Here is a 25,625-nt window from a genome sequence, read left to right as displayed (position 1 = left end):
TTGTGGGGACTCTGGCCTTCCCATTAACTCCTGCTGTTGCTTATTCTCACTGCGTTAGGGTCCTTGGGGCTGTTGCCCAGGTGGTTGTGGAGAGTTTTATGTTTTTTAAGGGATTTAAAAGATTATAAGGGTGCAGCCCTTGCTCACAAGCCTTTTCTAGTGCTTGGTAGGTCCCCAGCCCAGTACGTATCACGTTCCCCACGAGTCAAATCAAGAAATGACTGTGGACCCAAAGGGGCAAGACCTGTTGGCCATGCCCATGCCCATAGCTGACCCCTCTCCAGGTACAGAAGGAAACTATCTTCACTGAGCTTATGAGAAACAAACATTTCTGTGCCCACAAGAGAGACTCTCATCAAGGGGGAATGGGCGGCAAAATTGTGGCATCCACAGAATCTCTCTGTACCACTTGCCTCCACCTCCTGGGCCCTTTCTTCCTTTGTTGGCCACTGTGGACTCCCACCAGCCCCGTCCTCCCCAAACGCTCCCTCCCCACCTCTCTCTATGAAACTATCTCTGTCTGCTGCCCAGAGGGAAAGTGATCTGAAAAACTAATGTACCCTAAGATGTTAAAGACTAAGAAAAGTGCGTATGTGACCACCCCTGGGCATTTTCATCATAAGAGAGGGCTCGGGAGGAGTCGGCATCTTATCCGTAGGAGGAAAGTCATGACCGCAGAGAGTGGGGCTGATTTGGGGCAGAGGGCTTGTCTCCAGCACCTCTCACATTGGACCCCACTCATTCTTCCTATTTGACCTTCCTGCCCTGACTAGACACCAGCCAGAGGGACTGGACAGAGGGTACTTCGATAGTCTCAGTTGGAAAGGCTCAGAAGCTATGAGTTTCCTGGGAGGTCCTCTAGGGGTGACTTGGGGGCACAGAAGTCTCCCACAGGCTTGGACCCACAGGTCCAGGGGTTCCTGTCAGCCAGGAAGCTGGTGGTAAAGAAAAAACAAAGTGTGTCCACTCTGGCCATCAGGATGGTCTCATTCCTCCCACGGCCATCCAGGGTAAAGGCAAAGAGGGAGGGCTGGGCAGCTGGAGTGTAAGGGCCAAGACTCCCATCTGCTTGAGCTGCTGCTGGGGGAAGAGACCTGATGTCCAGCAAGCCCTGACTTTCTATTCTGACCCCTCAACTCACACTTCAGTAGAACAAGGTTTTCGCCCATCAAGGAACATCTTAGGGGGTCAAGTCATTGCCTGTTCCTTCCCATCTATGAAAGGCTTAATTGGTCCCTGGGGTTAACCAACTTTGAGTCTCCTCATCTGCAGATTGTGGGAGAGTGTCGGCTTATTTCCTTCAGTCTCTTGAGAAACGCTGGGAGAATTTTGTAAGGTTAGGTCTCCACAGTAGTCTGAACAGGCTGAGTGAGAGCCGAAACCACTGCATGTGAGGATCCATGGGTATCTCGTGTCCCCCTCACTGACCAGCGGAAAAACAAATTCATGAAGAAGATCCCCAAGGACTCAGAAGCCTCCAATGTGCTCGTGGGCGAGGTGGACTTCCTGGACCAGCCATTCATTGCCTTTGTGCGTCTCATCCAGTCAGCCATGCTGGGAGGAGTGACAGAGGTGCCTGTCCCCACCAGGTGAGAGCCATTGAAATCTGCCCACCATACCCACCCTCGGGTGGCCAGCTGTCCATGCAGTCAGCTAGTAGTGCTGTTGGAGACACCCCTAAATCGAAGAAGGAAAAGTAGGGAACTGTATGGGGAGGGCAATCTGACTCAGGAAGAATTTGAGAGAATTTATTTAAAATAATCATAAACAAGAAGTAGCCAGCAGCTGGGAGAGGCGCTGCTGGGTGAGCTCTGGGATGCCAGGGCATGGCAAAGATGCTCAGGTGGGAGTGAAGAGGAATGTCTCTCCAAAGCAAATACGGGATTCAGAGGAGGGAAGGGACATGTTTCTGCCCAGTTAAAAAATTAAGAATGGGTACTATTTAGGGCCAGAAAATCCTTCTCTCCACCTGCTTTTACTTTTCCTTCTCACTTTCCCCCTCCTCCTCCATCTTCTTTGCAGATTTCTGTTCATACTGCTGGGACCTTCTGGGAGAGCAAAATCCTACAACGAAATTGGCCGTGCCATTGCAACCCTCATGGTAGACGACGTAAGTGCCACGAGAAGCATGTACTCCTGAATGTCATGGCTCCTGCATCAAACACTGTGCCTTCATTCATTCACTTATCCAACAGTCACGTTTGAGCACCTACTGTATGCCTGACCCTGTGCAGGGTGTGAGGATTATGAGAATGAGGGAATAGTCTCTGCCCTTTAGGAGCACCAATCAAGTGGGAGAGATAGACCTACAATCCTAGAGTGAACCACATGCTAACTGCCCAGGCTGTCAATGGGCCCTTCACACACGAGGGGGCTTTAAAGCTAAGGATGAGCACTAGCCTAGGAGGCAGGCATTCCAGGCAAAGGGCCACGGTTCGGAGAGGGAGGAGCTGGATGGAAGTGGTTTGATATAGGCTCAGTGTAAGAGCTTCTAGAGCAGGAGGTGACACCAGAGAGAGGACCCATATACTACACGGAGCCTGTAGGCAGAGCTGAGAGTTGACACTATGTGACAGGGAGCCTAGAGGAGTTTAAACATGAGCACAGCCCAATCAGATCTGTAAAGTCAGAAAGAACCCTCTGGAGACAGTGTGGAATGATGCAGCCTGACCCTCCAAAGATGAAGGGCTGGGATGTTAAAACAGATTTGAAATACCTGAGCTTCTCCGACTGGGCTCTGCACAGGTTTTCTAATGAGCTCGCTCTGTGGGAAACTGAGAGCAGAAAGGTTAAGTAAGTAACTCAACCCAGGTCGGACAACTGGAATACAGAGACCTGGCCTTCAGGTCCAGGAAGAGCCGCCTTGCCCCATGTCCCACTGTCCCCACTGTGCTATGTTTCAGCTGCCCCGTTGTTCTCATCTCAGAAACTGAGAGCAAATTGGCAGCTGGAGTAATGGTTCAAAGTGACTTTCTTTGAAAGTATATGTGGTGTGCCCCCGGGAGGTGGATGAGATGGGGACCGCAGCAAGAGAGCGGCCCTTTCTCTTCCTCTGCCTCTTTCCCTGCCAGCTCTTCAGCGACGTGGCCTACAAGGCCAGGAATCGGGAGGATCTGATCGCGGGGATTGATGAGTTTCTAGACGAGGTCATCGTGCTTCCCCCTGGAGAGTGGGACCCAAATATTCGAATTGAGCCACCCAAGAAGGTGACTTCTGCTGACAAGAGGTGTGTATGAATGAAGGGGTGGCAAGCGGGGAGCCCGGTCAGAGGGAGCTTTCAGTCTGTCCGTTTCTTTTTTTGGATTTGAAAGAAAGATGTCAGCGTACATGGGTTTATACTTTTTTTTTTCAGTTTCACTTTATTTCTCTAAAAAAAGAATCAGAAGCAAATATGCTGAATGTGACCATCTGTAAAACCTGGGTGACCTGTGTGTGGGCGTTGCTAGATCATTCTCTGCATTTTTCTCTGTATTTTAAGATATTTGATGATTTTAGTTGGAAAGGTAAAGGAGTTGTGAGGACAGCCCTGGAGGTGCTGATCTCTTCCTAGGATTGGGAGCCCCACTGTCCCCTGTCGCCCTTCTCCTTCCAGGAAATCCGTGTTCTCCCTGACTGAGCTAGGCCAGATGAACGGCTCTGTGACGGGAGGCGGCGGCGGGGCTGGAGGCGGCGGCGGCGCTGCAGGCGGCGGCGGCGGCGGCGGCGGCGGCAGCGGGGCCGGCGGAGAGAGCAGCGGGGATGATGGGGAGATGCCAACCGTGCACGAGATCGGGGAAGAGCTCATCTGGACAGGAAGGTGCCCACTCCAGGCCTGACAGCGACACCAGTTGTCTTAGATTTCTCTTCTCCTCACCCACCATTTAGGAACCTTCTCCACCTCTGTCAGCAGCACCCACTCCGGGCCTTGGGATCTGGCCAATGCACGCTCTTCCTCCCCAGCCCTCAAAGCCCCTCCTGGATCTGGCAGGAAAGGGGAAGCTAGTGGAGGAACCCAAACTTTTCTCAGGACACCCTTTGTTACCGGTATTAGTTTCTTAGGGCTGCGGAAACAAAGTATCACAGACTGGGTGGTTTAAACAATAGAAATTTATTCTCTCACAGTTCTAGAGTCTAGAATTTCCAAATCAAGGTGTCAGCAGGGCCATCCTCCCTCTGAGATTCTGGGTGGAATCCTTCCTTGCCTCTCTGTAGCTTCTGGTGGTGGCCAGCAGTCCTTGGGGTTCCTTGGCTTGCAGCTGCACCATTCCCATCTCTGTCTGTGTCCTCAGATGGTATTCTCCCTGTGTTTCTGTCTTCATATAGCATTTTCCTCTTCTTATGAGGACACCAGTCATATTGGATTAGGGCCCACACTAATGAATTCATCTTAACTTGATTACATGTACAAAATAAGGTCACATTTACAGGTTAGAATTTTGATATATCTTTTTGGGGGACATATTTCAATCCATAAGAGTACCTTTTGAATTTTTTAAACCTTATGTTACCTAGTCAAAAAACTTGTTTTAAAAGAAAACAATAGAAAATTTTCCTGGCTTGCGTTTCTTTGCCAGCTCTTAGAATAACTTGGGTAGATCTGAATTTAGGAAAGGACACAGCCCTGCAAAGCTATGTGCAAATCATAACTTTGAGAACGAGTCATGTTTTTTATGCCCTTGGCTCTCTGCCCGCCAGTGGTTCCCAACTTTACCTACTCCCCACTCCCATCCTCACCCAGGGGACATCTGGCAATGTTCAGAGACATTTTTGTTTGTCCCAGCTGGAGGGGAGATGCCACTGGTGTCTAGCAGATAGAGACCAGGAATGCTGCTCAACATCCTCCAATGCACAGGACTGCCCTCCCCCCAACAGAGAATTCTCCAGTCCAAAATGTCAACAGTACCAAGGCTGAGAAAACCTGCTCTATGCTGAGCACTGTGTTAGGAGCTATGGAGACTAGCATCCCCAGTAAACACTCTCCCTAAACCTAAAATTCCCCACTCGTTTGTTCCACAAAGCAAAGAAACCAGTTATAAGGTTCAGAATCTGCCCTTGATGAACCTGTTATAAACCAGGATCTCTCCATCTCCTAAAGTTGGACACACCTATGTTTACCAAGCACAGGCACCCTGCGGATGATCAGGGGCTTGAGGAGGATAGCCATCTATGGACCCCAGGATTTCCACTCCATGTGGAATGTTAGGTCTACCCCAAGACATATTCCCATAAGGCCTTCCCTCTCCCACCCAGACTGTCTGTGACCACCCTTCCCAGTGGAGATGGTGCCAACCACAAACTCAGTCTAAAGACAGAATTCTTCCCTGGTCTTAAATGTTCTGGTGGAAAGATCCCTTTCCGCATCCACCCCTAGTCAAGTACCCCTCCTCACTGCAGACTCTGCAGGCTCCTGTAAATAGCCCTGCCCCTGCACTGGTGTTTGTGGTGAGAAAGCAGTATCTGGGCCTGTCTTGAGCAGGTTCTTCGGTGGCCTGTGTCTGGATGTCAAGAGGAAGCTGCCCTGGTTCCCAAGTGACTTCTACGATGGCTTCCATATTCAGTCCATCTCTGCCATCCTATTCATCTACCTCGGCTGCATTACCAACGCAATCACCTTTGGTGGGCTTCTGGGGGATGCCACTGACAATTATCAGGTGTGTGTGAGCTGGGGACATGCATGCAAACCTCCGAAAAATCTGCTGCCACCAGGTAGTGGTAAGGAGCTTATTCCCATAATCCCAAAACCAAGGTTTGGGTTTGACCTACCATCCAGGTTCAGACCATCACTTTTTGTAATCCTTTACCCTTGAGAAAAATAATAACAAGCTGGCATAATTAAAAGGTCTAAAGCTAAATCATATTACTAAAGACCAAATTTAAAGATTATGTAAATAGAGCAAATGTTTAAGGGGAAATCATCTGCTTTGTTAGTTGATACTTTTCCTACTGATGCTTTAATGAATTTAATGAGCACAATTAATTGAGTTGCTAATTGTGACCTTCTTCCCATACTTTTTTAAAAAACTAACCTTAAATTCTTAGCTTGAAGTTAAGACATTTTTAGAAATGTCTACCATGACAACAACACAGGTATACCTGGGGAAAACAGTTCAGCAGAGACACTAGCCTGAGACCCAGACAAGGGTCTTCTCCACTGGGGGCCTTTGGGATAGTATCACTGGAAAGCTCAGAGCACCAAGGTGAAGACCCATTTTCCCAGATAAATTAAGATGAGTGCCTATCTCCAGCCCACACCACTCTCCTGAGCAGCAGGTTCAATATCCAGCTACCTCCTGGGCATGTCCATATAGCTGCCCTTTGGGATCCCCCAACTCACAGGGCCAACATTGCATCCATTATCTTCCCTCCAGACCTGCTGCTCCCCCCAGCCAATGAGCGACACCATGGTTGACCCAGATATTCACACATCATCCTTGACTCATAAATCCCAGCTTCCCCCAGTAGCCCTCATGACATGATCCTACTTGCCTCTCAAGCCTCATCTCCCAGTATTCCCTTTCTCAGATTCCTGTCCTCCTCACTCATCTGCATTCTGTTTTCCATCAATCCTGATCATCTTTCAGTTCTTCAAAGACATGCTCCCTTTCAGCTCCAGCCTTTGTGAATACTGTTCCCCTTCCCGGCACACTCTTTCTCATCCACTTACCCTATTCTCCTGGTCAATTCTCTGCTCATTTTTTGATTCTCAGCTTCCCTGTATCTACCTCTTGGGAGGCTTTCCTGACCAACCCTTCACTCTTACTGTGTGCTCCTACCTTATCCCAGCTTATCATATTCCATGGCAGTGGTTCTTAACAAGAGACGATTTTGACCCCTAAGAGACATTGGGTAACATCTAGAGACAGTTTGGGTTTTTATAACTGGGAGGTGAGGTGCTACTGAGATGCTAATAAACATCCTACAATGCACAGGACAGCCCCCTACAACAAAGAATTATCTAGCCTGAAATGTCAGTAGTGCTGAGGTTAAGAAACTCTGCTGTATGGAAATCGCCTAGTTTCTTGTGTGTATATCCCACTAGAATGAAGATGCATTATCTTGTTTGTACATGGGTCCTTAATGTCTAGCACAATGCCTGATACATAGTAGGCCCTTAATAGATTTTTGAATGAATGAATGGTCTGACCTCTAAAATCACCTACTAGATCTTTGAATGAATAAATGATTGGGTGGATGAATGGACTGTCCTCTGGGAGTAGAATGGGCACAGGAACAAGCATGACCATTGGCAGCCCTGTTTTCTAGGCCCTAGGGTGCCAAAAGGAAGTCACATGGGACCTAGAATTAGAGAGTGATGCTTGGCAATTGTGAGAGGTTGTGGAGTCAGAGATGGGGAGCAGAATTTGAGGAGGAGAGGACCTAGGATAGAGGACGAGCACTGTGGCCCTTGCTGAGATAACTGGGTTCTAACCTGTCGGAGAGGCCCCTTTCTCACACCTCTACTGAGCCTCACACTCTTCATGCCCCCAGGGAGTGATGGAGAGTTTCCTGGGCACTGCCATGGCTGGCTCCTTGTTCTGCCTCTTCTCGGGACAGCCTCTCATCATCCTCAGCAGCACAGGGCCCATCCTCATCTTCGAGAAGCTCCTCTTCGACTTCAGCAAGTAGGTGCCCTTGGTGGCCCCCAGTGCCTGCTTTCACACTTGGGACAGTATGCCAAGGTTGGGGTAGGGGAAGAGCCCCAAGGGGGAGGTGGGGTGAGAAGGTACCAAAGCTGTCTTTACCTGTAGGAGGCACTGCCAGGTGGTCCCTCCTGACTCCCTCCGATATCTGCCTTTAAGCCACCTTAGTGCATATTAGCACAGCCCATGGGGAGAAATCCAGGCAAGACAAGAGGAGAGAATTCACACTGCTTTGCTCATGAGCAATTATGACTTGAAAGTCAATGCAGTGTATAAAAAGTTTCAAGCTGGAGGTCAGAAGGCTATACCCTGACTCACGCAGCTCTGGGCTCAGTTGCCTCACCTACAACATGAGCCCATTTCTAAGGTCTGCTCCAGCTGTGTCATTCTGAAATTCCCTGTTTTTCCTTCACTCTGGTGTTTTTTACCAAATGTGTAAGAACCGAAGTGTGTGAGCACCTTTCTGCCACCCCATGGGAGCCTTTCCCGGAATTCTCAAAGACCAGACAACCCCACCCGGGAACTGTCCCCATCCCCAGTCCTCTTGTACTTCCTAGGAGGGCATCTGTGCCACAGGAGGGGCAGATGAGGCGCCCAGGGTGGGTCTGGGGAGCCGAGCACAGCCAAGAGCCTTGGGCTGGAGGCCCTTCGATTCCCTCTGCTTTCCAGAGGCAATGGCCTGGACTACATGGAGTTCCGCCTCTGGATTGGCCTACACTCAGCTGTCCAGTGCCTTATCCTGGTGGCCACAGATGCCAGCTTTATCATCAAGTATATCACCCGCTTCACTGAGGAGGGCTTCTCCACCCTCATCAGTTTCATCTTCATCTATGATGCCATTAAGAAGATGATTGGTGCCTTCAAGTACTACCCCATCAACATGAACTTTAAGCCTGACTCTATCACCATCTACAAATGCGAGTGCGTCGCCCCCGACACAGGTGACCGGTAACCCCAGAGGTGCCCTAGGCCCCCACCCACTACCCACTCCCCTCTAACACCCACTCCCCCTCTGCCTGCCCCCCTCCACCCCGTTGTCTACTCAAATGCAGGAGCACGAGCCTGCTTGGGAGGGGCTGTTCAGCCAAGGACTTTCTGTCCCAAAGGAGCAAATACAGGGTCTTAAACCAGTTTTTGGAAGGAAATCAAGGGGACAGGAGGTCTAATGAGGATCACAATACCAGAGCCCAGGGTCGTAGTCAGGAGGGAGCAGTGATAGTGATACCCCAGGAAGGGAAGAAGGCATGCTTGGCCTCAGTGTGGAGTAATGTGGAGGCCACACCAGTCAGAAATGCTACTCAGGGGTTCCTGCTCTAGGCCAGAGGTAGGCCTGATGGAGCCTAAAGTCCCTCCCAGCTCCATGAGCACATGACACCATGAGTTCTCCCTGACACATCACTGCCAGTGTGTTCACACCAGAGGGATGAACATCCCTACAGATGGGGACATGTCCAGGGTGGAGGACTAGTCAGGGTGGAGGAGGACCTGGCAACTATGTCATTAAAGAATGGTTGGAGAACCTGGGGTTATCCAGGCTTTTAGAGAGGTATTAGAGAAAGACTGTCATGTCACAGAGGGGCCAGATTCACCCTGTGTAACTATAAGATGCAGAATGAGGGCTGAAGAACAAAAGCTCCAGGAGCCAAACGCTGGCTGAATTCAAGGTATATCTTAACAGTGGTGGAAGCCACCACCCTGAGAGGTATTGGCCCCCTCGGGTGGTAGCAAGCTCCTTGGACACTACCTGGATATCCATCTGCCAAAGGTATCGTAAAAAGGATCCCTGTGCTGGGTGGGAGGCTGAATCAACCAACTGGTCAACTCATTCCTGTGAAGTCCCTTTCTGACCAAAAAAGTGCCATCTGTAAAGTTAGGACTTTCCATAGCTGAACCACTGGCCTCTTTCGCAGTCAGAATCATGCCCCTAAGAGCTTTCAGTGGGACGTGGTCAGAGTGCACAGGATGCTATAGAGCAGAGGCTAGAGAGCCATCCACATACCTCTTAGCACCACCAGGCTGGACTCACAGAGAAAACTGAGGTCCAGAGACACCCAAGGTCACACCAAATGTCAGTTTCCCTAGGGGATATCAATGCTGGCCCTTCCAGTCTCATGGAACGCTTGTGAGGTTTTCATATCTATACTCAGATTCAGTTGGCATTTCACATAAGTAGTTACCATGTTGTTCAGCACCTTAATGCATACAACTGATAAAAAATATTGATAAGTCAACCAAAAATATTTGTTGCACAATTATTGTGCACTCTACTTTAGACTAGGCCTTGTAAAGATAAAGTTGTTCTGACATCAGGGAATATAGTTTTGGTTGTACCCTCTCACCCTCTGTCACTGCTCTGAATTTGTAAAGATGTCGAGACAATTTTTTTCTCTTCTTTTTTTTTTCTATAATTAATTTTGAGTTATTTCATTAAAACCCAGCAGTAGGTGAAGCTGTCTGTTGTCCTGAGCCAGGGCATGTTTCTTGCCCAGGGGAGTGAGGAGATCCTACCTGCAGGCTCTTGTCATCACACTGTAGAGCAAATCCCATCTCTGTGGACTAAGCCCCATCAAGGCACTTTTGTTTTCTGCTCACACCCTCTGGACTACAGATCCATTGCACTGAACACAAATGTTCCCACAAACATGGCTTTTGGAAGTACACATCCTTAATTTCTTTCAGAAATGGTCCAAATTCTAGGGTCATATGTGGAACTTTGGCCATTCTGGCAATCATCTGTCCACAGGAGGAACCAAACATAGGGGTTCCCTAGGAACAGGGCACATAAGGTAGGATTTCAGAACTGTAATAGAATCCACCTACCACCAAATAGTGTCCCCTCTGGCCTTACCCAGGTGCCTAATGTCACCTCATTCTTTTGGGTCATGCTATTGCCATGATTCTCAAAGTTGGTCCCTGGAAGCAGCATCAGCACTATCTGGGAACTTGTTAGAAATGCAAATTCTCAGGCCCCACCCCAGACCTGCTGAATCAGAAACTCTGGGATAGAGCCAGCTGTATATTAACAAGCCTTCTGGGTGATTCTCATGTATGCTTAAGTTTGAGAACTACTGCTCTATTCAACTGAGTCATTATTAGCAACTAACCATAGTGAGATTAGGTTTTCAGTTTCTTCATGGAGAGTAAAGGAACTGGAAACAGGACAAGTTAGTTTTGATTAGGACAACATGAAAGGGAAAATTCTAGATGTTTAGGAGACTGGGGAGGGCAGAGCTAACTAGGAGGGTTTCTTTCCCAGTCCATGGGCCACTTGTTTACTAACTGTTCCATAATCCTAGTGTTACTGCAAAACCCAGTGTGACTGTGGCACACTATCACTCTTTGTCTCTCTTTATCATAAGAGCTTGTTTCGGGGCACGCTTTTTAATCTGATCTTGTTTCCACTGTAACTGGTTTGTATTCTATTTGTGGATGCTGCACACACTGACTTGGCTGCTTTCAATCCCAAGTGAGTACCACTTTGTAAACACTAGAATTGAAAAATATTTGATACTTGGACCCTTTCTAGGATTTTCCATGTTATAGTTCTTCCTTCTTCATCTCAAAGTGGCTTTCAGATAAACCTCACAAAGTTCTCGATATGAAAGAATGGCAAAGCCTCAGCAGAAGACTTCAAAAGAATGTCTGATCTGACAACCTTGGGCAATGGAAGTGCATCTACACTCACCAGGCTCGAGTGTTAGCTGGGAGTCCTGTAGCATTTGCGAGGGGACCCCTGAGTCAGCCTTCCTGCTCCATTGTTAACTGTGCATCATGTTCTTTTGGTCAGTAGTGTGAGGAAAGGCAGCAGATGTCCCTGATTTCTCTTCAGTGAAGCGTCCTTCAGAATAATTGTAACAAAACTCTGGGTTTGTAGAACTTCTCAGAATATTCTGCCCTAGGTCAAGACTGAATTCCTTAGCCACTCCCAGCCCCAACTGCCCCAGAAGTAGGCAACATAGAAGGGCCCTGTGATCCCATCCACCCCATGACAGTTTGTTAGAGGTTGAAGGAAGCTTCATGAATAACCTCTTATTCCCTCTGGGTTCCTAGCAGGAGCTAAATGGGGTTTGCGATGCATTTAGATTATTGCCAGCAAACTGGCTGAGCCTCCTCCCTCCCTCCTTAAATCAGCTGCAGAGGAATTGTTTAGTCAGTCTTCACTTGGAGGATGAAGGCAAGGAGAACTTGGCCCTTCTCCTCTATGCATGCAGGGCAGGAGCAAGAGAGAGGGTGACCTGGCCCTTCTCCTCTACGCATGCAGTGCAGGAACAAGAGAGAGGGTGACCTCCAAAGCTGCCTTTTTAAGAAATGGCTGCATCCCTCAAGGAGGGGATTACAGGTCCTCTCAACTCGTCTCATGGCCCCTAAAAGGACCCCTCCTCTGCTCCACTTAGGGACACTGAGGCTGGGGCAGGGGACTGTGGACAAGGGATGCAGAGTGAACAGCTGAGAGCAGCACCTCTGGGGTCCTGATTCTCCTTCAGGTCCTGGGCCCAGGTTTACTTTTCTTCAGCTGGCATTTAACGGGCAGATTAGGGAAGATACCCAACAAGTTCTTACAGGCCCAGCTGACCTGAAAAAAAAAACACATATGGACAGGGCAGGAGAGAAAGGAAGTGTATGTGGAGGGGAGCAGGGCAGGGAAGGAAGCTCGTCGTATAGAGCTGGGAGGTGTGTCGGCTCTGGGCCAGCCTGCCTGGGATGGATAACGGCTCCTCCAAGTGTGAGTTGCGTGACCTTGGGCAATGGGCAGGTTACTTAACCTCTCTGGGCCTCAGTTACCTCATCTTTAAAATGTGGAGATTTCTTGGGGATTTAAGAACTTAGCAAGATGATGTATGTAAGGGTTTGGCACAGTGCGTGGCAAAGAGTAAGTTCTTTGAAAATGTCAAGTCTAAGAGCACAGACATTGGTCAAGTGGGTGGTAGCGATTCACAAGGCACATTATTTACCCACTTGTGTTAGCATTTTGTCTTGGCAGCAGTTTTTAAAGCCAGCCCTTCCATGTCAGACAGGAGCTGTCCTAACCTGGCCCAGCTAGACTGTCGGAGCTGTGACCCAGGCTCCCTCCCACAACCCCTGCCCTCCCTGAGCAAAGTGAGGAGAGTGAAGGGTACAGCTGCCCTCACAATGAAAGCCGGTCCTTGTCTCTAAGGAACTGGAAGGAAATGGGCAAGAGTGGGGCCCGGGGTGGGGTGCAGGATCCCCACCCAGCAGTTGCTGACCCTTCCCCACGCCCTGTGCTCATCCACAGCGAATACAACCGCGTTCAATGCTTCAGCCACGTCGCCACCAAACACCAACACTTCTCTGGTAAGTCCTTTGTTCATGTCAGACATTCAAGGGCTTATGTTTGTGGGGAGAATGAGAAGATTTGGGAAACTTAGACCAGACTTGCAGAGATTAACCCTGCTGCACACCCACAGCAGGGTCACCCGCAGAGCTGTGAAAATGAGTATTTTTATTTTAAGTCTATACTGTCAAAATCCCATTTTGTCTCATTTTATTAAATCCTTGTGCATAAACCTCCCCCCCCTCACACACACACACACACACACACACACACACACACGACGGGGGGTGGGGTGGGGTTGAGGTGAGGAATGCTAAGTAGGGCTGCGCAAGGCTGTAAACTTTCCCGCCCATCTTTCTACCTTCTTCCTTGCCTTTCTACCTAGGACTCCCAGTTCCTAACCAACAATGCTACCCTCCAGCCCCAGAAAGCTTATTAATGCTCCCCCCTCTCTGAATCTGATCTGTCCTTTGCACTCATGTGTCTCCGAGGGCCCCAGGTCTGGTCTGCCTTTCCCAATAATGATGAGCAGTGGCTGTCAGGAGAAGACACCTAGCCTAAGTGGCACTAATGGTGGGAAGTAGAAAACCAGGTGAAGGGTAGCACCTGGTCGGTGCTGGGAGGAGACTTTTGGACTTTTAGTGTCCCTAAGCTTGCCCCTTAAGTTACCCCTGCACAGGCAGCTGACTGCTCAATGGCAATTTAACCTAAGATTTTCTCAAGTATCTGATTTTGAGGGAGGAAAAATGGAATCAGTCAGTGCCTATGTTTGAATACTTACTATGTGTAAGGTGCTGCGTGCGGGTGATATGATGGTTCGAAAAACATCTAAGAAACAAATGTGGTCCTTGCCCTCCAACCTGCTTGTAATATGCATGTGGAGATTAACCTGAAAAAGTAACGGGCAGCACAAGTAGAGCATGCCATGCGTCAAATATAGGTCAAATGCATCCTTCCAGCAGTGGAGGCAGGACGTACTCTGCAAACTAGAGAAGAAAGCCTCATAGAGAAAGTAGAACGTGATCTGGTCTTGAAGGTTGGGAAGGTTGGTTCCATAGAGAACAGCACATTCCAAGCCTAGGGACCAGCATAGACAGAAGGGCACAAGAGGAAAAGCACAAAATCTGTCCTGAGGACAGTGGGTGGACCAGTCCTGCTGAGACAGAGTGAGGGTGGGGCATCACACAGGGAAATCAGGAGAAATAAGCCAAGACAGAGATGTTGGCCCAGACCAGTGGGGCAGTAGAGGCACGGCTACATTGCGGGGAACATTCCCACTGTGTTGGTCTGTTGATCCCCATTCTATTGGTCTATTGATCTAAGCAGGCCCAGGGCCAGCTCAGATTCAAAGGGGAATCACCTTTTGATGGGAGGACCGCGTTGATGTCACATCGCAAAGGAGTGTGGACACAGGGAGCCATGATCCATTGGGGACCGTTATTATATCAAACTACCACACTTCTCTTAACACAAACATACATTATGGCTAGTTGCAAACATCTGTTTACTTCATTATGTAGGTTCCTGAATATTTGCACATTTATTTTTCAAAATATAAATTAAATTTTATTATACATTACTCTCCTTCTATTACACTTAGAAACATATATATTAATATACATGTGTGAATATAGATATATGAATATATGTACATATACATACTTAGGAACATAAATAAGAATATATATAGGAACATGTATTTTATATATATATATATATATATATATATATATATATATATATATATATATATATATATATATATATATATATATATATATATATATATATATATATATATATATATATATATATAATTGTTTTGTGTGCCCTGGATTTTAGGCATCTGGGACACCAAAGGTCAAGTGACTGAAGTGATTAATCCAAGAGAGGTCTGACAAGGGTGGGGTGTGAGCCCCTTTCCTTCTTCTATGCACACAAAAAGTGTGTGCATAGAAGAAGGAAAGGGGAGGTTAAATGTGAGACACTGCAGGAAGGACTTGTGGACAGGACCCATGGTTGATTGACTGAGATGGGAGCCAGTCCTGCACTTTTCCTCCTCACTCACAAAGCAGTACAACCTAGAACACAATGAAGAAGCACATGTCAGCTCCTAAACTTCCCAGGGAACCTCCTGCTTGTCATTCCTTGAAACAGCCTGTCCCCAGGACCATCACTCTGTTGCTGGGCACTATCATGGGGCAGGAGGGCTGGGGCCCCTTGGAGGGTGGGAGGGGTGCGTGGGCTGCCTGGAAAATGCAGTGGGGAGGAAACAGCTGACCTCCCAGGAAGGCCCTGACTGTTTCTCTCCTGTCTTGGTCTCCAAGTACAACCCCCTTAACCTCACAGCGTTGGACTGGTCCCTGCTGAGCAAAAAGGAGTGTTTGAACTATGGTGGGCGCCTACTTGGGAATTCCTGCCAGTTCATCCCAGACTTGGCACTCATGTCCTTCATCCTTTTCTTCGGGACATACTCCATGACCCTGACCCTGAAGAAGTTCAAATTCAGCCGCTATTTCCCTACCAAGGTAACTTCACCCTACAGTCAGACCGTTCACATGGAAGCCACCACTGAGTCCCTGAGAGGGTTCTGGTCCATCTGATGGAATGGACACCACATCAGCACTTGCTCACTGAGGTTTTTTCAAGTTAAGAGCACAGACTTTGGATCAGAGAGAACTGGGTTCCCTTGTTGTCAAGCCCCATGACAACACTTGATATTGTCAGACTTTTATCTTTAGCCTAGTAGTATATTGTGGGTTTTTTCCTTTTATTTCCCCAATGACTAATGAAGTTGAAAATTTTATCATGTGTTTAATGGACATATGACCATTGACTTTCTTTTTTTTTTTTTATACTGAGTTGTAATTTTAAAAGAAGTGACTTATAAAGAAGTCACTGTTATTTTTTTTTTAAGATCTTTATTGGAGTATAATTGCTTTACAATGGTGTGTTAGTTTCTGCTTTATAACAAAGTGAATCAGCTATACATATACATATATCCCCATATCTCTTCCCTCTTGCGTCTCCCTCCCTCCCACCCTCCCTATCCCACCCCTCTAGGTGGTCACAAAGCACCGGGCTGATCTCCCTGTGCTATGCGGCTGCTTCCCATTAGCTATCGATTTTACATTTGGTAGTGTATATATGTCCATGCCACTCTCTGACTTTGTCCCAGCTTACCCTTCCCACTCCTCGTGTCCTCAAGTCCATTCTCTAGTAGGTCTGCATCTTTATTCCTGTCCTGCCCCTAGATTCTTCATGACCATTTCTTTTTTTTATATATATTCCATATATATGTGTTAGCATACGGTATTTGTTTTTCTCTTTCTGACTTACTTCACTCTGTATAACAGACTCTAGATGACCATTGACTTTCTTCTTGTAAGAGCCTGTTTAAATCTCTTGCACATTTTCAACTGGGTTGTCTGTCTTTTTCTTTCCAATTTGCAACTCTTTATATATTCTGGATAGAAACATTTTTGTGATCATATGTATTGCAAATATCTTCTGCTCTATGACTGGCCTTTTTACTTTCTTAATGGTATCTTTTGATTAATAGAAATTCTTAGCTTCACTGTAATCAAATATATCCAATTTTTCCTCAAGGAAAATATTGGATAGAAGATATTCTCCTATGGTATCTTCTAAAAGCTTCATTGTTTTTCCTTTCATGTTAAATCTATAATATACCAGAATTGCTTTTGACATATAGTGTGAGAGAGTGTTTGTTTTTTATTTAGACAGCCAATTGTTCCAGCACTTTTAAATTTTATTTTATTTTTACAAACTAAAGAGGAAATTTTATTTACTTAGGTAACATTGGTTTATAACATTATATAAGTTTCATGTGTACATTATGTTTATACTTCTTTTTTTTTTACATCTTTATTGGAGTATAATTGCTTTACAATGTTGTGTTAGCTTCTGCTGTACAACAAAGTGAATCAGCTATATGCATACATATATCCCCTCCCTCCTGAGCCTCCCACCCACCCTCCCTATCCTACCGTCTAGGTCGTCACACAGCACTGAGCTGATCTCTCTGCCAGCACTTTTTTTTTTAAAAAGACCATCCTTTTCCCACTACTCTGCAGTGCTTCCCTTGCCATATATCAAATGTACACATGTGATGGGATCTGTTTCAAGGTTCTTTATTCTGTTTCACTGATTTATTTGTATGCCAATTTCACAGTCTTCATTTCTAAAACTGATAATAAGTCTGTATATCTCACAGACCAAACTTTCCCTCTTTGTCCTTCTTTTTCAATAATGCCTTGGCCCTTTGTATTTCCACATAAATTTTAGAATCTTAAATTTCACCAAAATAAAAACTTATTGGAATTTTGATAGAATTATATTGACTCTAAATGTCAATTTGGGGAGAATTTACACCTCTCAAATTCTGAGTCTTCTAATCCTTGAATATGGTATACCTTGCCATTTATTAAGGTCTTTTATTTATTTATTTTATTTATTTATCTTTGGCTGCGTTGCGTCTCCGTTGCTGCACATGGCTTTCTCTAGTTGTGGCGAGCGGGGGCTACTCTTTGTTGCGGTGCGAGGGCTTCTCATTGCGGTGGCTTCTCTTGTTGTGGAACATGGGCTCTAGGTGCGCGGACTTCAGTATTTGTGGTGCACGGGCTCAGCAGTCGTGGCTCGTGGGCTCTAGAGCTCAGGCTCAGTAGTAATTGTGGCACACGGCCTTAGTTGTTCCACGGCCACGTGGGATCTTCCTGAACCAGGGCTCGAACCCGTGTCCCCTGCGTTGGTAGGCGAGTTCTTAACCACTGTGCCACCAGGGAAGTCCCTATTAAGGTCTTTTTTTTTTTCTCTCCATAATATTTTGCAGGTTTTGATCTTGAGCTCTTGCACATTTTTTATTAGATTTATTCCTAGATACTTGATTTTTTTTTGTTTTTACCTATTGTAAATGCTAACTGCTATTTTAATTTCATTTTCTAACTGTTTTGGGGCTAGAATAAAAGCATTTATTAATCAAAACAGCACTTGCATATGTGAGCAACAGTTGTGAAATGAGGAGGGGCACTGGGAAGATTTTTATAATGCTCTTCTAACAGAAACCCCATGAGCACTCTTCTAAAGCCATCTTCAATAAATTTTCTACTACTATTACTACCAATAATAATAATGATGATGATGAAAAATATCTTTGATATGAATAATTGAATTTTTGCCAATATTTTGTAAAGACTAAATAAAAGATTTTGGGGAAGATTTACAAAATACAAACTGAGCAAAAAATAGTGTACTTGCAACACGAATGCATCCTCAAGAGAAATTCCCTCCCTTCCTTCCAACTTCCAACCAGATCATATCCCTAAGTTGCCTTTTATATAAAAATTCCAGAGCAGTGACTGCATCTGAGAATATCTATTGCCTGAAGGATGAAATAAAATTCATGTTAGTGTCATATTCTTTTATCACCACCTTTTTTTCCCCTCAAATTAATACTTACAAAGTGCCATGTTGCCACCTGGAATTTAGTGTTGCAGAGAAGAATGAGATCATACCATTTCACAGCCATCAGTTTGGTAAAAACACAAAGGTCTTGGAAAACCAAGTATTGGAAATGAAAAGTGATGGGTGGGAGTGTCACCAGGTTCATCCAACTTAGAGAGTGACTGGCACTCTCTGAGAGAGCTGAAGATGGGCCTTCTGACTCTGGAGCTCAAGCTCTCAGCAGCTCTCCTCTTCGCTACTGGAGGACGGGGTCTGCCTGGAGCAGGCAAGAGCTTCTCTGACTTGCTCATCTCTTTTCTGCAGGTTCGGGCCCTAGTAGCTGACTTTTCCATCATTTTCTCCATCCTGCTGTTCTGTGGAATTGATGCCTGTTTTGGCCTGGCAACCCCCAAGCTGCTCGTGCCCAGCGTCATCAAGGTTTGCCCAGGGCCCCTGCTCTGTGCATTCTCTCCGCCTGCCCACCAGCTGCAGATCCTTTCCCCTCTATGCTGATCAAATTTTTATGTGCTCAGCCAAGTGACCACGTGGGTTCTCTGTATGCTCCACCCTTCCCACACGGCCTGCTAGGGGCGGTCCTTTGAGATAGTGGTTTGGGGATATATCCACGATGAACTCCTGCTGTGTAGCCACAGGATGGGGAAGGGTGCTGGAATCTACTCTTCAGCCCAGCTGAAGCCCCTTGATTTCCACTTACAGGTTTACAATTCCCTCACTCATGGCAGTCTACAAGTTGGGCCATCTGTTGAAAATGATCCTTTAAAACAGTGATCCTCGGGAGTTCCCTGGTGGCCTAGTAGTTAGGATTCTGGGCGTTCACTGCCATGGTTCATTCCCTGGTCGGGGAACTGAGATCCCGCAAGCCATGTGGCGAGGCCAAAAACAAAAAAAAACAAAACAGTGATCCTCAAAGTGTGGTCCCCAGACTAGCATCTCGCCCTCATCTGGGAACCTGTTAGAAATGCAAATTATCAGCCCCACTCTGAAACCCAAGGAATCAGAAAGTCTGGGGGTGGGGTTCAGGGCTTTGAATTTAACAAGCCCTCCAGGAGATTCTGGGGCCTGCTTAAGTTTGGGAACCACTGCTTCAGAATTTCCCATTAGTCTAGAGTTGGTGCCATTTGCTTGTAGCTCCGCTTGAGCCCTGCTCCCTCACAAGGAGCTCCACCCGTCTAAACTGGACTGGGAGGTACAGGTTCTAGAATTGACCCTCCCTGCCTTTGAGGGCTTGACCTTTGCAATATTATTTCAGCTTAAACATCTCATAAAACTCATGTTGGCCTTGAAATTTAAAGTACTTCTTTCTCTGAAGTAAACAAAAGATAAACCTCAGCCCAGCTCCTGCACAGATAATCCTTTATTCTTAATATGCAAGTCTAAATTAATGTTCGGTGTTTTACAGACAATTCTATAACCTCCCCAGACAGATGACTCAGAGAAGAGACAGAAAGCATCAGGCACTGGGCCCATCATTTTCTTTTTTCTTGCTGTTGGGCCTCATTTCCATTTCTTGTTAACATCTTTTGCAATTAGTGACCACAAGCTCTCTACCAATGCCCCCTGACTCTGCACCTCCCCGTTTCCCAAACAAGCCCATGGCGGCTGCAACAAATCATCTCCTTTGTTCTGTAGACACCACGCCCTTCCCAAGTCTGTGCCTCCGGGGTCTCTTTAAAGTTGCAGGTGCCTAATGTCTTTAAGGGATAAGATTGCACTTGAAAAGTACCCCAGGTGTGGGAACAGCGGGAAGTCTGGGAGAGCGGACCAGACAACAAGTGCACCGGGTCAAGGGAGAGAGAAAAGGGCCTTCTCCTTTGCTCTGCTCAGCCCACGCGGCCTGATCGAGGCTGGTTCGTGGCCCCCTTTGGGAAGAACCCGTGGTGGGTGTACCTGGTAAGCATCCTGCCCGCCCTGCTGGTGACCATCCTGATCTTCATGGACCAGCAGATCACGGCCGTCATAGTCAACCGGAAGGAGAACAAGCTGAGGGTAAGGCTGGTGCTAGGAGGAGGGGCACAATCTCTTTCTTTCCACAGAGTCAGAAGGAATGAAGGAGGGAGGAGGTGCTTCTTTCAAAATGTTGGGCCATTTGTGAAGCAAAATATGAAGGCAGAAGACTGGAGTTCCGGGGGTGGGGAGAATATGACCTCCAGATGTGGGTAAGGCCAGAAGGGCCAGCGGGGAGGCTCCAAGGGCCAGGACCAAGCCCAGGATGGGCCGCTGGGCGCGGCTCCTTGCTTCTCCCAAAGTGACCCTCCCGCTCTGTCTCCTGACAGTGAACTTGGGAGTCTGAACAGATCCTAACAAGGGGATTTTGACCCAGAACCATAAGGCAGAGGGGCGTCCTTAGCCTTCCTGGCCCCGCCAACTGTCCTCCCTGCCTCTGAGTCTGAGGAGACTCAGACTACTCTCTCCCCCATCCCAATCTGGATCACTCTAGGCTTGGTCTAGGCCTGCCCCACCTGGGACCCCTCATTAGGGAATTATAGAGATATTGGGCTGCTGGGTAGGAGACCTTCTTCCCAAGGACCCAAACCCAGGGCCTCTCCAAGCCTGAACACCCCTCTCCTCCCTTACCTGCATCAGTTCCCTGGTGCACCAAACCCTGGGGTTGGTGAGGCCTGGTCACCTTAGGGTGGCAGTCCTCTCAGAGTACTGTATAGAAGCCCCCGGGGAGCCCTCAAAGCGTGTTCCACAAAATGGCTGCCTTGGGAGAGTTCTGTCTCCCCCACCCCACCGCAACAGGTGGTTGGGAACAGGCTCCCTAGACAGCGTCCTCCCTCCCGCTGCCCCTGCAGAAGGCCGCTGGCTACCATCTGGACCTGTTCTGGGTGGGTATCCTCATGGCTCTCTGCTCCTTCATGGGGCTCCCCTGGTACGTGGCTGCCACGGTCATCTCCATTGCCCACATCGACAGCCTCAGGATGGAGACGGAGACCAGCGCCCCTGGGGAGCAGCCGCAGTTCCTGGGGGTCAGGTAGGTGGGGGTCAGGGCCCGAGGACCACCTGGGCAGGAGTGGGCAGATTGGGGGCAGTGGGGAGGAAGCAGGTTTTTCTTACCATCAAGGCGTTTGGGTGAATAGGGCCCCTTCTCTAACAACCCAGGAACCACAGGGATAGGAGTGATAGCCCTGAAGGGAGGGAAGAGGGAGACGAAAAGTCAGTTTTAAGCGGTGCTTTTTTCTTAATAGATTCCAGTCAGTACACCCCAGGCGCTACACATGCTCTCACCTCTCACCTGTATAGCTGCTCAGGGGTTCCCACAGAGCCCCTTCTGACCTGACTCTTTGTCTCCTCTTCAAGACTCCCTAGCCATGCCGTCCCCCAAATCCCCCAAAGCAGGGTTCGGGTCCTGCTCAATCTCCATTCCTCCAGAAAGCCTTTCCAGGACCACTCCCACCCCCTGGGCTGTGGCCCATGGCCTGTCACTTCCGTTCCTTCACTCGCCCCTCCTCTCATGCGAATGTTTCAGGCAGGGAAGCGCATCTTCCACCCCTTAGGACCTCTGGGGTGAGCCCACATCAGACCCTGGCATTCTCATACACGGCTGTCCTAAGAGCTTCTCCTCACTACCTCGGAATTCCTGGGCTGCCCAGGCGGCCCTGAGCAAGGTTCCTATGGTCAGCGCAGGGTCCCCTCCCCAACCCCTGAGCCCCAGATGGCTGGGCCTGAGCAATCTGCCCCAGAGCCCCAGGCTTCCCCTGGACTTGTGCCTGGGTCTGAGCACTCCAGAAAACATACCTGCCCTTCAGCCCCTGACACCTGCTCTGCCAGCAGCCAGACCCCCTTCCCCTAAATCCTCATCAGTCATGCCCCACAAGCATGGGATTTTATTATAATCAAAGGGCAGAGATAATAAGCACTTCACATCCCACTTCATCCTCACAACAGCCCCTGAGGTGCGTGCCATTAGTTACGTTCTACTAATGCTGAAGACATTTAGGGCCTTGCCTGATGCCACACAGCTAGTAAGTGTCAGAGCCAGGATGCAACCCAAGTTGGTTGGCTCAAGCACCCCCTGTTAGCCACTGCACCGGATAACCTCCTGAACACCCCTACAAATGCCCTCACCTCAGTCGGATTCCCTCTCTTCCCATGTGCCGGGCAGCTGGTCCTCAGGTCACTGGTTTACTCTCTGGAATGGGGCAGCAAGGCAGAGGCCAGAGCCTCAGACACAACCTTCAAGTGCCCACAGGGGGCTGGAATGGTCATGGAGCATCTCCCAATCCACCCTGACCATGTGTTCTTTCCTGCCAGGGAACAGAGAGTGACCGGCACCATTGTCTTCATCCTGACAGGGATCTCTGTCTTCCTGGCTCCCATCCTGCAGGTGAGGCTCTGCACCCTCTGCTAGGGCCCTGTCCACCTGAGAAGGCACTGATCCGATGCCTCAGAGGGGGGGACAGCCTCCCTACAAGGCCCCTAAAAAGGCAGGATCCTATTAGGCCAGACATGTTTCATCGTTATTACTGTTTTCTGTAATGTTGCATCCTTTATTATCAGCACCAGGCCATCCTCACTGCTCTTTCCCACCCCTCCCAGGGTCCACCCTCACCTTTCTGAAGGACCCTTCCCACAGACATATCTGCCAATTTCCATCCTTGCTTAAATCAGTAGCTTCTCAAGCTGGTTGTGTTTCCACGTTGTGGTTTATGGCCTCCTTGCTCACCTATTTCCTGAAGTTTAAAACTTGCAGCGGGGGAGGGAGGCTTCTGTCATTATTCTTGGGGCCTGTTTTCTGCTCCTCTGTCTTGCATGTCTTGGGCGCATAAGTGACTTTTTCCCACACTGTTAGAAGCTCCTCTTGCTCGTGTCCTTCCAGATCAGCTGGAAGAGATGATAGCAGTGGGGTGTACATTTGGAGCATGGGTACCCCAGAAAGGCTTTCCATTCCAGCCACTCACCTGTTGTATTAGTCTGCTCTGGGTGCCATAAAAAAAAGGCCACAAGCTGGGTGGCTTAAACGAGAGACATTTATGTTCTACAAGTAGATCACGGTCTTTCCTCATGTGTGCACGTCTGTGTCCTATGTAATGTGTCCTGTGTCTCTTCTTATAAGAACCAGTCGTATTGAATTAGGCTTCATCCATATGACTTAATTTTACCTTAATTACCTCTTTAAAGGACCTATCTCCAAATTCAGTCACATTCTGAGGTACTAGAGGTTAAGACTTTAACATATGAATTTGCCGGGGCAGGGGTGTGGGGGGTAGTTAAGGCGCAATGGTTCTTTGGCAGCCTCTCCGCAAAAGTAGATATTCCCTGGCCGTTTAAAATACTCTTTTAAATAAACGAAATGCCTGCCCCCCACCCCCGTATGTAATCTGTTTCCTGCAGAATGGAAACATCCATTAAAAAAATACCCAACCTCAAACCTGTTTGGTTGTGCCCAGCACCAGTTCTCAAGCCAGAAATATTTTCCATTGTAAACAAATCAATTAACATCATGGTTCTTTAGTCTTTGTTTTTTTACAAGCTTACCGCGAATGAGCTTGTAAAAAGATATTCAAAGGGAAAAATAGCTGCAAAAGATTGGGTGACTACAACTTAGCTTAATTCAAGAAAGGAAAGCCTTCTGAAGGCATTAAGGGAAAGGGCCACTGACAGATCATGTCGCGGAGTCTTAACCACTGCGCCACCAGGGAAGTCCCCTGCTGCAGTTTTTGGCACAAATGTTGTAACTTCCAAGCTGTAGACTGTATTTCTGTATTAATTTATGCATCTTATAAAAACAAATGGCGGGGGCTTCCCTGGTGGTGCAGTGGTTAAGAATCCGCCTGCCAATGCAGGGGACACGGGTTCGAGCCCTGGTCTGGGAAGTATCCCACATGCCGCGGAGCAACTAAGCCCGTGCGCCACAACTACTGAAGCCCGCGTGCTTAGAGCCCGTGCTCCACAGTAAGAGAAGCCACAGCAATGAGAAGCCCAAGCACTGCAATGAGGAGTAGCCCCCACTCACCGCAACTAGAGAAAGCCCGCCTGCAGCAACGAAGACCCAAAGCAGCCAAAAATAAATAAAGAAAAAATTTTTTAAATAAATAAATAAATTTTTTTTTTTTTTTTTTGCAGTCCAGTGGTTAGTTAGGACTTGGCACTTTCACTGCAGTGGCCCGGGTTCGATCCCTGGTCAGGGAACTAAGATCCTGTAAGTCTCCCAGCACAGCCAAAAAAACCCTAAATGGGCTCTATAAATAGGATAAGATGCCAGATATGGGGAAATATTCATTATTGCTTTGGCTGTCATGAAAAAGTTTTTATGGGGTTTATTATAGCTCCAAATGCTCTGATATTGTCTTTGCATTCAATCACAAAAGGATATGAAAAATTTGCCTGCTCATGTTCTTTTACAGTGAGAGGAAAAAAATATATAATCATTTTATTTAACCATTAACCTATTTGATAAGTTTTATAGCATGGAAGACATCTAGATTTTTATTGATCATAAGATTTAAGATTTCTGATTTGATTGTATCAAGGTATATATCAAGGCTTTCAAAACTGTTAGGTGATTAAAGCATTATGACTAGCTGACACCAGTACTAAATATTAGATTGATTTTAGGTAAAGGAGAGATATTTGGTATAGCCAGTTAAAGAAAAATACAACTTAATCCAGATCTGAATTCTTAGATTTAATCCCAGAATTTATTTCCAATTAAGAAAATTTTCCATAAAACTTGTTTAACTTTTTGCAACTGTAAGGTTGCCTAGTTCTGTCAAATTAGGCATAGCCAAATACTAGACTCATAGAGAACTTACACGAGAGAGCTGTCTACCCAAGACCATACTTTAGTTGAAATTTTTAATTCTTGTTTATGTAGCCAACAGAAGAGAGGTCCCCCTGATGCTACAAATTCAGGGGGTGCAAGTTGGATCCTAGTTACTAGTGGTTTAATTTTATTAATTTTTCTGTATCACTTATTAACTTCACCTATTTTTGTACCAGTTCCTCCAGTAGAGTTCTGTTCCAGGGATTCTCAAATTTTAATGTGTATTCAGAACTAGAATAAAAAATTTCACAGTTTGTATGGAAACACAAAAGACGCTGAATAGCCAAAGCAATCTTGAGAAAGAAAAACAGAGCTGGAGGAATCAGGCTCCCAGACTTCAGACCATACTACAAAGCTGCAGTAATCAAGACAGTATGGTACTGGCACAAAAACAGAAATATAGATCAATGGAACAGGATAGAAAGCCCAGACATAAACCCACACACATATGGTCACCTTATCT

At 47.2% G+C, this 25,625-nt stretch overlaps 1 protein-coding gene across 1 annotated transcript in view; it reads left to right on the top strand.

Moving 5' to 3' along the window:
- Positions 1-25,625, top strand: part of SLC4A5 (solute carrier family 4 member 5) — a 94,267-nt gene that overhangs the window by 54,556 nt on the left and 14,086 nt on the right. The window contains exons 8-20 of the mRNA XM_068565158.1: positions 1,432-1,589; positions 2,023-2,110; positions 3,072-3,226; positions 3,593-3,796; positions 5,456-5,630; positions 7,468-7,601; positions 8,289-8,560; positions 12,874-12,932; positions 15,240-15,440; positions 18,700-18,813; positions 20,221-20,382; positions 21,192-21,370; positions 22,651-22,723. Of these exons, the coding sequence (XP_068421259.1) occupies positions 1,432-1,589; positions 2,023-2,110; positions 3,072-3,226; positions 3,593-3,796; positions 5,456-5,630; positions 7,468-7,601; positions 8,289-8,560; positions 12,874-12,932; positions 15,240-15,440; positions 18,700-18,813; positions 20,221-20,382; positions 21,192-21,370; positions 22,651-22,723 (1,974 nt within the window). The remainder of the gene's footprint in view (positions 1-1,431; positions 1,590-2,022; positions 2,111-3,071; positions 3,227-3,592; positions 3,797-5,455; positions 5,631-7,467; positions 7,602-8,288; positions 8,561-12,873; positions 12,933-15,239; positions 15,441-18,699; positions 18,814-20,220; positions 20,383-21,191; positions 21,371-22,650; positions 22,724-25,625) is intronic.

This window comes from Eschrichtius robustus, chromosome 15 (genome assembly GCF_028021215.1).
Source record: "Eschrichtius robustus isolate mEscRob2 chromosome 15, mEscRob2.pri, whole genome shotgun sequence".
NCBI lineage: Eukaryota > Metazoa > Chordata > Mammalia > Artiodactyla > Eschrichtiidae > Eschrichtius > Eschrichtius robustus.
Note: the sequence above shows the minus strand (reverse complement) of the source record. Positions and strands in the feature narration are given on the sequence as shown.